Here is a 13747-nt window from a genome sequence, read left to right as displayed (position 1 = left end):
ATTCCCATCTTCAATGTTTAGAATTTTGATTAAAATTTGATGATTGTGTTATTTACGTTCCGTGTGTTTTATGTCCTAAACCCGACTCATTCTAGAGCTGTATGGGGCCTTTCTATTATGTGGCCCTAAGGGTCCCGGCAGGCAGTAGTCTGTGTTTTGGTCTCATGCAGGTCATTGAAGGAAATTATTTAGATTGGTGTCTGGTAGGTAAATAATTAATTCCTTTCACTCGATCTTCCTGCGCTCTGTGTTGGCCCCTCTGTACAGAAACTTCTCCATTCCTTATTGATCTCCAAAGATCATGGCCCGGATTCAGAAAGCAGTTACGATGGCGTACTCTGAGTGCGGGCCGTCGCATCTCGGCGTCTGATTCATAGAATCAGATACGCCTCAATGTTGCCTAGATACGGGCGGCGTAAGTCTCCTACGCCGTTGTATCTTAGGGTGCAATATTTACGGTGCCGTTAGGGGCGCTTCCCTAGACTTCCGCGTCGAATATGCACATTAGGTAGATACGCCGATTCAGAAACGTACGTCCGCCCGGCGCATTTTTTTACGTCGTTTACGTAAGACTTTTTCCAGCGTAAAGTTACCCCTCATAAAGCAGGAGTAAGTCATGTTAGCTATGGACGTCGGAAACACACGAACAGCGTCTCATTTTTTATGTTGTTTGCGCAAGTCGTTCGCGAATAGGGCTGTACATAAGTTACATTCACGTCGTAATTTGGAGCATGCGCACTTGGAAACGTTCACGGACGGCGCATGCGCCGTTCGTAAGAAACGTCAAATACGTGGGGTCACAAGTAATTTATATAAAACACGCCGACATCATCCACATTTGAATTAGGCTAGCTTACACCGACACATTTACACTACGCCGCCATAACTAAGGGCGCAAGTTCTTTCTGAATACGGAACTTGCGCCCTAAGTTACGGCGGCATAATGTATCTGAGATACATTATCGTATCTATCGGCGGGCGTAGCGTATCTGAATCCGGGCCCATGTCCCCAGTCTCCAACAACTCCTAGATCATGTCCCCAGTCTCCAACAACTCCTAGATCATGTCCCCAGTCTCCAACATATCCTAGATCATGTCCCCAGTCTCCAACATATCCTAGATCATGTCCCCAGTCTCCAACATCTCCTAGATCATGTCCCCAGTCTCCAACAACTCCTAGATCATGTCTCCAGTCTCCAACAACTCCTAGATCATGTCCCCAGTCACCAACATCTCATAGATCATGTCCCCAGTCTCCAACAACTCCTAGATCATGTCTCCAGTCTCCAACAACTCCTAGATCATGTCTCCAGTCTCCAACATCTCATAGATCATGTCCCCAGTCACCAACATCTCATAGATCATGTCCCCAGTCTCCAACAACTCCTAGATCATGTCTCCAGTCACCAACATCTCATAGATCATGTCCCCAGTCTCCAACAACTCCTAGATCATGTCTCCAGTCTCCAACAACTCCTAGATCATGTCTCCAGTCTCCAACATCTCATAGATCATGTCCCCAGTCACCAACATCTCATAGATCATGTCCCCAGTCTCCAACAACTCCTAGATCATGTCCCCAGTCTCCAACATCTCCTAGATCATGTCCCCAGTCTCCAACATCTCCTAGATCATGTCCCCAGTCTCCATCAACTCCTAGATCATGTCCCCAGTCTCCAACAACTCCTAGATCATGTCCCCAGTCTCCAACATCTCCTAGATCATGTCCCCAGTCTCCAACATCTCCTAGATCTGTCCCCAGTCTCCAACATCTCCTAGATCATGTCCCCAGTCTCCAACATCTCCTAGATCATGTCCCCAGTCACCAACATCTCATAGATCATGTCCCCAGTCTCCAACAACTCCTAGATCATGTCTCCAGTCTCCAACAACTCCTAGATCATGTCCCCAGTCTCCAACATATCCTAGATCATGTCCCCAGTCTCCAACATATCCTAGATCATGTCCCCAGTCTCCAACATATCCTAGATCATGTCCCCAGTCTCCAACAACTCCTAGATCATGTCCCCAGTCTCCAACATCTCCTAGATCATGTCCCCAGTCTCCAACATCTCCTAGATCATGTCCCCAGTCTCCAACATCTCCTAGATCATGTCCCCAGTCTCCAACATCTCCTAGATCATGTCCCCAGTCTCCAACATATCCTAGATCATGTCCCCAGTCTCCAACATATCCTAGATCATGTCCCCAGTCTCCAACATCTCCTAGATCATGTCCCCAGTCTCCAACATCTCATAGATCATGTCCCCAGTCACCAACATCTCATAAATCATGTCCCCAGTCTCCAACATCTCCTAGATCATGTCCCCAGTTTTTAACAACTCCTAGATCATGTCCCCAGTCACCAACATCTCATAGATCATGTCCCCAGTCTCCAACATCTCCTAGATCATGTCCCCAGTCACCAACATCTCCTAGATCATGTCCCCAGTCACCAACAACTCCTAGATCATGTCCCCAGTCTCCAACAACTCCTAGATCATGTCTCCAGTCTCCAACAACTCCTAGATCATGTCCCCAGTCTCCAACATATCCTAGATCATGTCCCCAGTCTCCAACAACTCCTAGATCATGTCTCCAGTCTCCAACAACTCCTAGATCATGTCCCCAGTCGCCGACAACTCCAAAGATCATGTCCCCAGTCTCCAACATCTCCTAGATCATGTCTCCAGTCTCCAACAACTCCTAGATCATGTCCCCAGTCACCAACATCTCCTAGATCATGTCCCCAGTCTCCAACATCTCCTAGATCATGTCCCCAGTCTCCAACAACTCCTAGATCATGTCTCCAGTCTCCAACATCTCCGAGATCATGTCCCCAGTCCCCAACATCTCCTAGATCATGTCCCCAGGCTCTGACAACTCCTAGATCATGTCTCCAGTCTCCAACAACTCCTAGATCATGTCCCCAGTCTCCAACATCTCCTAGATCATGTCCCCAGTCTCCAACATCTCCTAGATCATGTCCCCAGTCTCCAACAACTCCTAGATCATGTCCCCAGTCTCCAACAACTCCTAGATCATGTCCCCAGTCTCCAACAACTCCTAGATCATGTCCCCAGTCTCCAAAATCTCCTAGATCATGTCCCCAGTCTCCAACATCTCCTAGATCATGTCCCCAGTCTCCAACATCTCCTAGATCATGCCCCCAGTCTCCAACAACTCCTAGATCATGTTCCCAGTCTCCAACATCTCCTATATCACGTCACCAGTCTCCAACATATCCTAGATCATGTCCCCAGGCTCTGACAACTATTAAAGGGACATTTAGTGAAGTCAGGGGCCCCTCTTCAGGGCCCCTTCCATCAAGCAAGGGGACCACCACTGTTCTAGAGAGTTCATTCAAATCCATAAACATATAAAGAAAGAAAACAGACATTCAATTAGGAATTAAAAATTTTACTGAATCCAAATCTTGGAAGAAGCCTTCTCTCCTTAAGGCAAAAGTTTTTTTTAACATAAAAATGTAAAAAAATGACAATATATTAAGAATATGGAGTATATAAAACATTACAATATATTACATTGTACAGTTCAGGCGTATGAAAAAATCCTGCATACATTCTCTATAGCTTTAGTGATCTGAGAAAGATGTCCCACGTTAGACAGGCAGCTGGACCCTGAAGAAGTCTTCTGTGTAGGGATGCCCCCTCCTCTTCCTGTCTCTAAACTTCTGATGCTGCGGAGGTTAACAGCTTTGGATTTTCTGGGATTGTGTTACAGGCAGTGTAACCAATGCACATTCCTCAATAAAGGAGAGGGGGTGGGGCGGGGGGTAAGGGGGAGGAGTGGCGAGTGCTCAGCAGAAACATTTTCACAGCAGCTTCACAGAAGACCTGAAGTGTTGAAAGGTCAGAAAAAAGAGAAGAAGGATGGGGCAGCCCTGCAGTGGAGTTAGTATTGTGGAGTCAGGAAGAGGATGGGTCATCCCGTATACAGTGAGAGTCAAATGTTTAGATTCAGGGAGAGGACAGGGCATCCCTGTAGTGATCTCTCCAGGATTCAGATTCAGGAAGAGGACAGGGCATCTCAGAAGTGATCTCTCCAGGATTCAGATTCAGGAAGAGGACAGGGCATACCAGAAGTGATCTCTCCAGGATTCAGATTCAGGAAGAGGACAGGGCATCTCAGAAGTGATCTCTCCAGGATTCAGAAGTTTATATTCAGGAAGAGGACAGGGCATCCCTGCAGTGATCTCTCCAGGATTCAGAAGTTCAGATTCAGGAAGAGGACAGGGCGTCCCTGCAGTGATCTCTCCAGGATTCAGAAGTTCAGATTCAGGAAGAGGACAGGACATCCCTGCAGTGATCTCGCCAGAATTTGGAAGATCAGAGTCAGGAAGAGGACAGGGCCTCCCTGCAGTGATCGCTCCAGGATTCCGAAGTTCATAGTCAGGAAGTGAATGGGGTATCCCTGCAGTGAGATTCAAACGTTTAGATTCAGGAATAGGACAGGGCCTCCCTGCAGTGATCTCTCCAGGATTTAGATGTTTAGATTAAGGAAGAGGACAGGGCGTCCCTGCAGTGATTTCTCCAGGATTCAGAAGTTGAGATTCAGGAAGAGGACGGGGCATCTCAGAAGTGATTTCTCCGGGGACGTTGGTTCATTAAAGCTATAGAGGATTTTTTCTTTTGCCAATCTTCAGATGAATATCCTATAAAAGCAGTGCTCTATACAACCGAATAAATATTATGTACAAAATGAATACGTAAATCAAACAAAAGTGCAAGCTGTACCACTAGAAAATGTAAAGGAATGTTCTCCGAATGTTCAGAGTCCCGAGAAGAAATCTCCACCATAAATGGAGTCGAGTGAAATAAATATGGACCTTTTTCCATCAATCTTCACCCGTAGCACCACGATTGGTCCATTCTGTGAATCTCCATCACCCCCCCGTCAGAAAGGCGGTCTTGAGGCACAAGCTCCACGTCTCGTATCACTTTAAACCCGAATATCTCTGCTTGGCAGATCAAGAACTCCAGGCTTGTGAGCAGGGAGTCATGTGCTTAGTCCCACCCTACGCAATTTTAATCCAAACGCCTTCATCAGGAGCGTAGATGTAACATCTTTTACGAACAATAAAATATACTTTTTACAAATATACACTGGAGGGGCCCCTTACAAGGAGCCCCCTTCCTTTTCTTCGTGTGGACGACTTCTCCTACCCCGTGCTGTCCGGGCTCTTTGTGTGGGCTCCGCCCTCGTGGCCGGGCGGAGCCCCCGATGGATATCCTCCAGCTTTCGGCTTATGGTGAGCAAGTGGCGCTCAATGCACTGTTGTCCTCTCTGCATGGCCAGGAAGTGCCGCCTCTGTTGCTGCACCTGCAGGTCATGAGTCCGTTGTGACCTCCTCTGCAGAAGCAGCTGCTGCCTTTGCACCTCGAAGAGCAGCCACAGCTGCGAGTCACTGTTCAGCGGTGGAGGAGGAGGGGGGCTGCCGGGGGCAGATGGGGGGCAGTCCTCCATGACCGGTCCTGGGGAATATGCTCCAGTGGTTGGTGTGGGCACATCCATGTATGAGGGTGGGGAGCGGAACAAAGGATATGACGTCCGGGGACTGTGGGGGAGGGGGGCAGAGCAGGAAAGGTCCAACGGCTCTTCCATTGATGAAGCCTCATCCTCGCTCTCAGACTCCAGTTGTAGGGTGAAGGTCGGGCCTTCAGGAAAGAAAACTCAAATTAATGATATGACCAACATTCCGATGTGAACTTCTGTCCTAAAATAAAGGAGTCTCCAACACATCCACCCCCCCCCTCCCCCAGGCTCTCTACCCTGAAACAATTTTCATTGGCCCCAAACTCCCCAAGAGGTGAGCCCATGGAAGGAGATTCGGAACTGCACAGAGGTGACAGGGTGGTGTAGATCCCAGACAAGGCCCCAGATTTCTACTTACCTTTAGACTCTCCTGACCCATCCTGGGGACTGTGGGGGAGGGGTGCAGTGCTGGAAAGGTCCAATGGCTCTTCCTCCAATGACGTCTCATCCTCACTTTCCGAATCTGGTTTCAGGAGGAAGGTCGGGGCGAAGGTCTGGCCTAGGAAAGACAAAGACAACTTAACCCCTTCATGACCGACGTCAAAAACAGAACTTGAATATTTAAACCCAATTTTACAACTTTGCCCTGTGTTAGTAAATCTGTCCATATCCTTCCCGTATCCGGGTGGATTATACCAGCTTTATCACCACAACGACTTCCCGTATCTGGGTGGATCATACCACCTTTATCACCACAATGACTTCCCGTATCCGGGTGGATCATACCACCCTTATAACCGCAACTACTTCCCGTATCCGGGTGGATCATACCACCTTTATCACTACAACGACTTCCCGTATCCGGGTGGATCATACCCCCTTTATCACAACGACTTCCTGTATCCGGGTTGTTAATACCCCCTTTATCACCACAACGACTTCCCGTATCCGGGTGGATCATACCACCCTTATAACCGCAACTACTTCCCAAATCCGGCTGGATCATACCACCCTTATAACCGCAACTACTTCCCATATTCGGGTGGATCATACCACCTTTATCACAACTACTTCCCGTATCCGGGTGGATCATACCACCTTTATCACCACAACGACTACCTGTATCCGGGTGGATCATACCACCTTTATCACTACAACGACTTCCCGTATCCGGATGGATCATACCACCTTTATCACTACAACGACTTCCCGTATCCGGGTGGATCATACCACCTTTATCACAACTACTTCCCGTATCCGGGTGGATCATACCACCTTTATCACCACAACGACTACCTGTATCCGGGTGGATCATACCACCTTTATCACTACAACGACTTCCCGTATCCGGATGGATCATACCACCTTTATCACTACAACGACTTCCCGTATCCGGGTGGATCATACCACCTTTATCACAACTACTTCCCGTATCCGGGTGGATCATACCACCTTTATCACTGCAACTACTTCCCGTATACGGGTGGATCAGACCACCTTTATCACTGCAACTACTTCCCGTATACGGGTGGATCATACCACCTTTATCACTGCAACTACTTCCCGTATACGGGTGGATCATACCACCTTTATCACTGCAACTACTTCCCGTATCCGGGTGGATCATACCACCTTTATCACTGCAATTACTTCCCGTATCCGGGTGGATCATACCACCTTTATCACTGCAACTACTTCCCGTATACGGGTGGATCATACCACCTTTATCACTGCAACTACTTCCCGTATACGGGTGGATCATACCACCTTTATCACTGCAACTACTTCCCGTATACGGGTGGATCAGACCACCTTTATCACTGCAACTACTTCCCGTATACGGGTGGATCAGACCACCTTTATCACTGCAACTACTTCCCGTATACGGGTGGATCATACCACATTTATGACAGCAATTACTTCCTGTATCAGGGTGGATCATACCACCTTTATCACCACAACGACTTCCCGTATCCGGGTGGATCATACCACCTTTATCACTGCAACTACTTCCCGTATCCGGGTGGATCATACCACCTTTATCACCACAACTACTTCCTGTATCCGGGGGGATCATACCACCTTTATCACCACAACGACTTCCCGTATCTGGGTGGATCATACCACCTTTATCACCACAACTACTTCCTGTATCCGGGGGGATCATACCACCTTTATCACAACGACTTCCCGTATCCGGGTGGATCATACCACATTTATCACTGCAACTACTTCCCGTATCCGGGTGGATCATACCACCTTTATCACCACAACGACTTCCCGTATCTGGTTGGATCATACCACCTTTATCACTGCAACGACTTCCCGTATCCGGGTGGATCATACCACCTTTATCACTGCAACTACTCCCCGTATATGGGTGGATCATACCACATTTATGACAGCAACTACTTCCCGTATCCGGGTGGATCATACCACCTTTATCATGTAAATGCTGTTAATATATGAAAACCAACAAGGAGTATATATGCAGTTAACATTTATTTCGACATGTTTCGCCAAAATAGGCTTCCTCAGGAGCTTCAAAGCACTATATACACAAGGAATTCCAGGTTATAAATTGATAACAATCCCAGCAAGTCGATTGGGCCCCTACACCCACCAAGCCCACCCCAAAGATATTAGTGAACCATAGAGGGAGCAATTCAATGCAAGGGCTCTCATTCAAACATTCCAAAAGGGTGGACTACCAGGTGGACCACAAGCAGACCAAAATAAAAAAAGGGGGGCAAGCCTCGGTCAACAGTCACTCAACCAATCAATTGGGTTCAGAGACGCTGGGAGTCCTTAGTTGCAGTGCATGCGTCCCCACCCTTTTTTCTTTCGGTCTCCTGGTGGCCCAACAGGTAGTCCAAGCTGTGGAATATTTGAATGCCCTGAATTTCCCCCCCCTATGGTTCACGAATATATTTGGGGCCAGCGTGGTGGGTGTAGAGGCCCAAACGGCTGGCTGGGATTGTTATCGATTACAGCCTGGAATTCCTTGTACAATATGTAGTGCTTCGAAACTCCTGAGGAAGCCTACTTTGCCGAAATTTGGAGAGCAAATGCTAACTGCATATATACACCGTTTGGACATTCCTTGTTGGTTTTAATATTTAGCACAGCGTCACATCCCCTCTTGATTGAAAAGAGATCCGAATGCTGATCACTTTTCAGAGGGGTGGTGGGTTTAGACACACATCTAAATCTAGCCTTAGGATTTCTTTGTACCTCCCGTTCCTCAGCAGTGAAGATTTCAAGTATAAATCGGAATATCGATTGTGTCCACTGCAACTGTGATGTGGACCACACAAAGACCAAAACCTCCATCACATCTGGACCTTCGAGGTGTTTGCGGGATGCAATGTATGGTAAGCCAAGGCTTCCAATGAGGTGGGCTTCATGGAGACTTTTCGCCTTGGTCCAGCTTGGAGTGAGGCCCACAATGGCCCTGGTCACTCACTCTCAGCTCCATCATCCTCCTCAGCAGGGCTTTTCTCGGAAAATAGGTGAAGGGACTCAACCCCAACCCCCCCCCAAAAAAAACTCCTCCCAGGGGTGCGCTATGTGCAGAGTTCCGGGGTGCGCTTGGTACATAGTACAGAGTTTAGGGATGCACTATGTGCAGAGTCCAGGGTGCACTTGGTACATAGTACAGAGATTAGGGGTGTGCTATGTGCAGAGTACTGGGGTGTGCTTGGTACATAGTACAGAGATTAGGGGTGTGCTATGTGCAGAGTACTGGGGTGTGCTTGGTACATAGTACAGATATTAGGGGTGCGCTATGTGCAGAGTTCTTGGTACATAGTACAGAGTTTAGGGGTGTGCTTGGTACATAGTACAGAGTTTAGGGAATGCGTTATATGCAGAGTTCCAGGGTGCGCTTGGTACATAGTACAGAGTTTAGGGGTGCACTATGTGCAGAGTTCGGGGGTGTGCTACATGAACCAGAGCTGAAAAAAAGCCCTTCTCCTCAGACTTCAGCTCCAGAGGAACCGACAGTGAGAAAAGGAAACGTCACGGAACCCGGCTTCAGTACTCCTCTTCTCAAGGGTCCTCAGTTCTGATGTAAGCAGTGGGTGGGCCCTCAGTTCTGATGTAAGCAGTGGGTGGGCCCTCAGTTCTGATGTAAGCAGTGGGTGGGCCCTCAGTTCTGATGTAAGCAGTGGGTGGGCCCTCAGTTCTGATGTAAGCAGTGGGTGGGCTCTTGGGAGGAGTTATGCAAATTTCAAACCAGCAGGAAGGGAGGGAAGGCAAATTTAAAACTTCATAGGAGGTTATGGGGTGACTTTACAGTCGGGACATGAAACCAGATTTCTACTTACATCTAGACCCCTCTAACCCAGCTTGGAGTGCAGCCCATGACGGCCCTGGCAGCTGAGAATCGGCTCCCTCCTCCTCCGTCTCCATTGGCTCCGGATCCACAGAAACTGAAAGTAAAAAAAAGGAATCAGAAAAAGTCTACATTCCAAGAACATGCAGCAAGTCCTGTGGAAAATTGACCAACGTGGATGGTGTGGCTTGGTTCCATGTTTGAAATTCCTATACTGAATATCATTATCCCGGGTATGAGACTTGGAGCCACCAGAATACACCATTGGCCCTCTAGTGGGCCGAAACGTACGACTCCAAATCAGGAGCGGCAGTTGGTGTTCTGCAAAGCACAGAAAGGGGAAAATGACCAGATTTCTACTTACTTCCAGATCCTCCCGATCCAACCTGGAACTCAACCCGTGATGGCTCTGACTGCTCACTACGGGCTCCATCATCCTCCTCAGCCTCCATGGGCTCCGACTCTGGAGGTACTGAAAGTGAAAAAGAGAAATGAGAAGAAGTCTACACTTAAAGCCAGTAAGGTTAAAAAACTCAGCTTACAAGGAGGGCCATAAAATAAAAGTCCCGTCCATACCATGGAAGGCCCGTCCATACCATGTGTGACGAACCCTTGTCAGGACTATGTCCGCAGTCAATGCTTCCTCTGTCCAGAACCAGCCCCATCCAAGACTCTTTAGCCCACCCCAGTCACCAGCCGTACTTCAGTGTAGGGTAGAAACCAGCAGACTCGCCTTATTCAAGCACATGTTACACAGATATCCAACTCCGAGACACTTCCCCCCACCCTTGGATTCAGGACGGGTTGAACTGTCCAAAACACAACGTTTCCAGAGCTCCCCAAGGTAAGCCGAGTTGCACAAACCCCCCACCCAAAGTGACTCCCGTCACACCATGTAAAGCCCGTTTCCATACCATAAAAGGCCCGTCCATACAAAAGAAGAGAGTCATAGTCACCTTTCCACAGTGGCCCATGCCTACTACCTACCTGTTCTAGTGCTGCAACCTTGGAGCATTCAATGCTTTACCATTTAAAACTTCTGGGAGTGTTTGATGTAACCTACTGGACACTGTGGCTTTTACCCCCAACCCCTGCATCATTACAAGACTCAGAAGACAAAAGAAGGGGCCAGAGGGAGGACCCATTACACAGGACAGGGGAAGAAGGAGGAAAGAAGAAGGAAAGAAGAACCTACCTATGCCCTCAGAAGTTGTGGATGAAGTCTCTGCTGCCTCTCGCTGTGTGGCATTCGGAGATAAAGTAGAAGGTTCTGGAATGAAAATGCCAATTTACAAAAGGACATAGTATTGAAAACAAATCAGACACCATTCTCAAACAATTTGATACTTACTGGGAAGATCGTTGCCATCTTCATGCAGATCACTGATGGATTCCTCTCTCGAGGCGCGCTCCTGGTCTCTGGGGACATGCGAGATCCGCTCCTTCTGTTCCTGGGGGACATGCAAGGTCCGCTGCAGTTCTTGGATATGAGACTCCTGAGGGACATATGACACTGGTCCCTTTTCCTGCTCCTGGGGGATACGTTTCACCTTCAATATCTCCCGACCATGGGATACATGTGACACCAGCTTCATATTCTGTTCTTGTGGGACATGTAAAAGCTGCTCCATCTCCTGGAAGACATGCGACACCAGATTCATCTCCTTGAAGACATTCGAGGCTTGCACCGTCTCCTGGAAGACATTTGAGGCTTGCCCCGTCTCCTGGAAAACATTCGAGGCTTGCCCCGTCTCCTGGAAGAAATCCGAGGCTTGCCCCGTCTCCTGGAAGACATCCGAGGCTTGCCCCGTCTCCTGGAAGACATCCGAGGCTTGCCCCGTCTCCTGGAAGACATCCGAGGCTTGCCCCGTCTCCTGGAAGACATCCGAGGCTTGCTTTGTCTCCTGGGAGACATCTGAGGCTTTCTTCATCTCCTGGGAGACATCTGAGGCTTGCTCCGTCTCCTGGAAGACATTTGAGGCTTGCTTTGTCTCCTGAGAGACATCTGAGGCTTGCTCCGTCTCCTGGGAGACATCTGAGGCTTGCTCAGTCTCCTGGGAGACATTCGAGGCTTGCTCCGTCTCCTGGAAGACATTCAAGGCTTGCTCCGTCTCCTGGAAGACATTCGAGGCTTGCTCCGTCTCCTGGAAGACATTCGAGGCTTGCTCCGTCTCCTGGAAGACATTCGAGGCTTGCTCCGTCTCCTGGAAGACATTCGAGGCTTGCTCCGTCTCCTGGAAGACATCAGAGGCTTGCTTCGTCTCCTGGAAGACATCAGAGGCTTGCCTCGTCTCCTGGAAGACATCCAAGGCTTGCTTCGTCTCCTGGGAGACATCTGAGGCTTGTTCCATCACCTGGGAGAGATGCAAGGCTTGCTCTATCTCCTGGGAGACACACGACACCTGCTGCATCTCCTGTTCCTGAGGGACATCCGACACCTGCTCCATCTCCTGGGTAACACACTGGATATCATTTGAGGCTGGCTGCATCTCCTGGGGGACATGTGACATCTGCTGTATCTCCTGCTTCTTGGGGACATGAGACACCAGCTCCAGCTCCTGGTCATGGGGGACATGTGATAACCCATCCATCCGATTCATCTCCTGTTCTTGGGAGACATGTGACACCAGCTTCATATCCTGGAGGACATTTGAGGCTTGCGGCATCTCCTGGTGGACACATGGCACCTGCTGCATCTCCTGCTTCTGTGGGACAAGTGACACCTGTTCCAACTCCTGTTCCTGAGGGACATGTGACACCTGCTCCATCTCCTGTTCCTGAGGGACATGCGACACCTGCTCCATCTTCTGTTCCTGAGGGACATGTGACACCTGCTCCATCTCCTGTTCCTGAGTAACATGTGACACCTGCTCCATCTCCTGTTCCTGAGGGACATGTGACACCTGCTCCATCTCCTGTTCCTGAGTAACATGTGACACCTGCTCCATCTCCTGTTCCTGAGTAACATGTGACACCTGCGCCATCTCCTGTTCCTGAGGGACATGCGACACCTGCTCCATCTCCTGTTCCTGAGTAACATGTGACACCTGCTCCATTTTCTGTTCCTGAGGGACATATGACACCTGCTCCATCTCCTGTTCCTGAGGGACATGCAACACCTGCTTCATCTCCTGTTCCTGAGGGACATGTGACACCTGCGCCATCTCCTGTTCCTGAGGGACACGTGACACCTGCGCCATCTCCTGTTGCTGAGGGACATGTGACACCTGCGCCATCTCCTGTTGCTGAGAGACTTGTAAAACCAGCTTCATCTCCTGCTCCTGGAGGACATGAGACGTCTGCTGTATCTCCTGTTCCTGAGGGACACGTGACACCTGCTCCTGAGGGACATGCGAGACTGGCTCCAGCTCCTGGTCATGGGGGACTTGTGACACCTTACGCATCTCCTGCTCCTGTGGGACATGCAAGACCTGCTCCATCTCCTGTGGGACACGTGACATCTCCTGCTCATGGGGGATGAGGGGCATTGACTGGGATGGCTCATGCCCAGATCTGAGTGTCACCTCCTGATGTGCCATGTGTCTCTGTTGAATGTGCCTGAAATACCAAAAAAAAAACAGAAAAGAAAATATAACATTTGGACTTAAATTACGCAAAGGTCGTAAAAAAGGTCTAAACAAAATAATGACGGGAATGTTGGCTCCCACTAGACCTCCCAGCAGCTGCCCTGTATTATACAAGTCTGGGGATGGCATCAGGGAAGTTTGGGGGTAAATTTGGGTCATGCCTGGACTACACTAACTTCAAGTGCTCGTCAACCCTTTAGCCCCGAAAAGTCAACAATGTTCTCTCCAATTCTGAGCCTGGACATGGCTCAGGTCCTTCGTCCACTCGCAGGGCCCAGCTCTTTATCCTAGCCTCTCCTCTCCAATACTCCAGAGATCTTGGTCAGTA

The 13747-nt window shown here is 49.1% G+C and overlaps 1 protein-coding gene across 1 annotated transcript in view; it reads right to left on the bottom strand.

The window, feature by feature from the left end:
* Nucleotides 1–3407: 3407 nt before the first annotated feature.
* LOC120928445 (titin-like) overlaps nucleotides 3408–13747 on the bottom strand; it is a 43803-nt gene continuing 33463 nt past the window's right edge. Inside the window, exons 9-14 of the mRNA XM_040339545.1 lie at nucleotides 11184–13390; nucleotides 11028–11102; nucleotides 10197–10304; nucleotides 9825–9929; nucleotides 5915–6055; nucleotides 3408–5678 (exon numbers count right to left, since the gene is read on the bottom strand). Of these exons, the coding sequence (XP_040195479.1) occupies nucleotides 5140–5678; nucleotides 5915–6055; nucleotides 9825–9929; nucleotides 10197–10304; nucleotides 11028–11102; nucleotides 11184–13390 (3175 nt within the window). The 3' untranslated portion in view covers nucleotides 3408–5139. The remainder of the gene's footprint in view (nucleotides 5679–5914; nucleotides 6056–9824; nucleotides 9930–10196; nucleotides 10305–11027; nucleotides 11103–11183; nucleotides 13391–13747) is intronic.

This window comes from Rana temporaria, chromosome 2 (assembly GCF_905171775.1).
Source record: "Rana temporaria chromosome 2, aRanTem1.1, whole genome shotgun sequence".
NCBI classification, from domain to species: Eukaryota; Metazoa; Chordata; class Amphibia; order Anura; family Ranidae; genus Rana; species Rana temporaria.
This window is presented reverse-complemented; position numbering and strand designations above follow the sequence as displayed.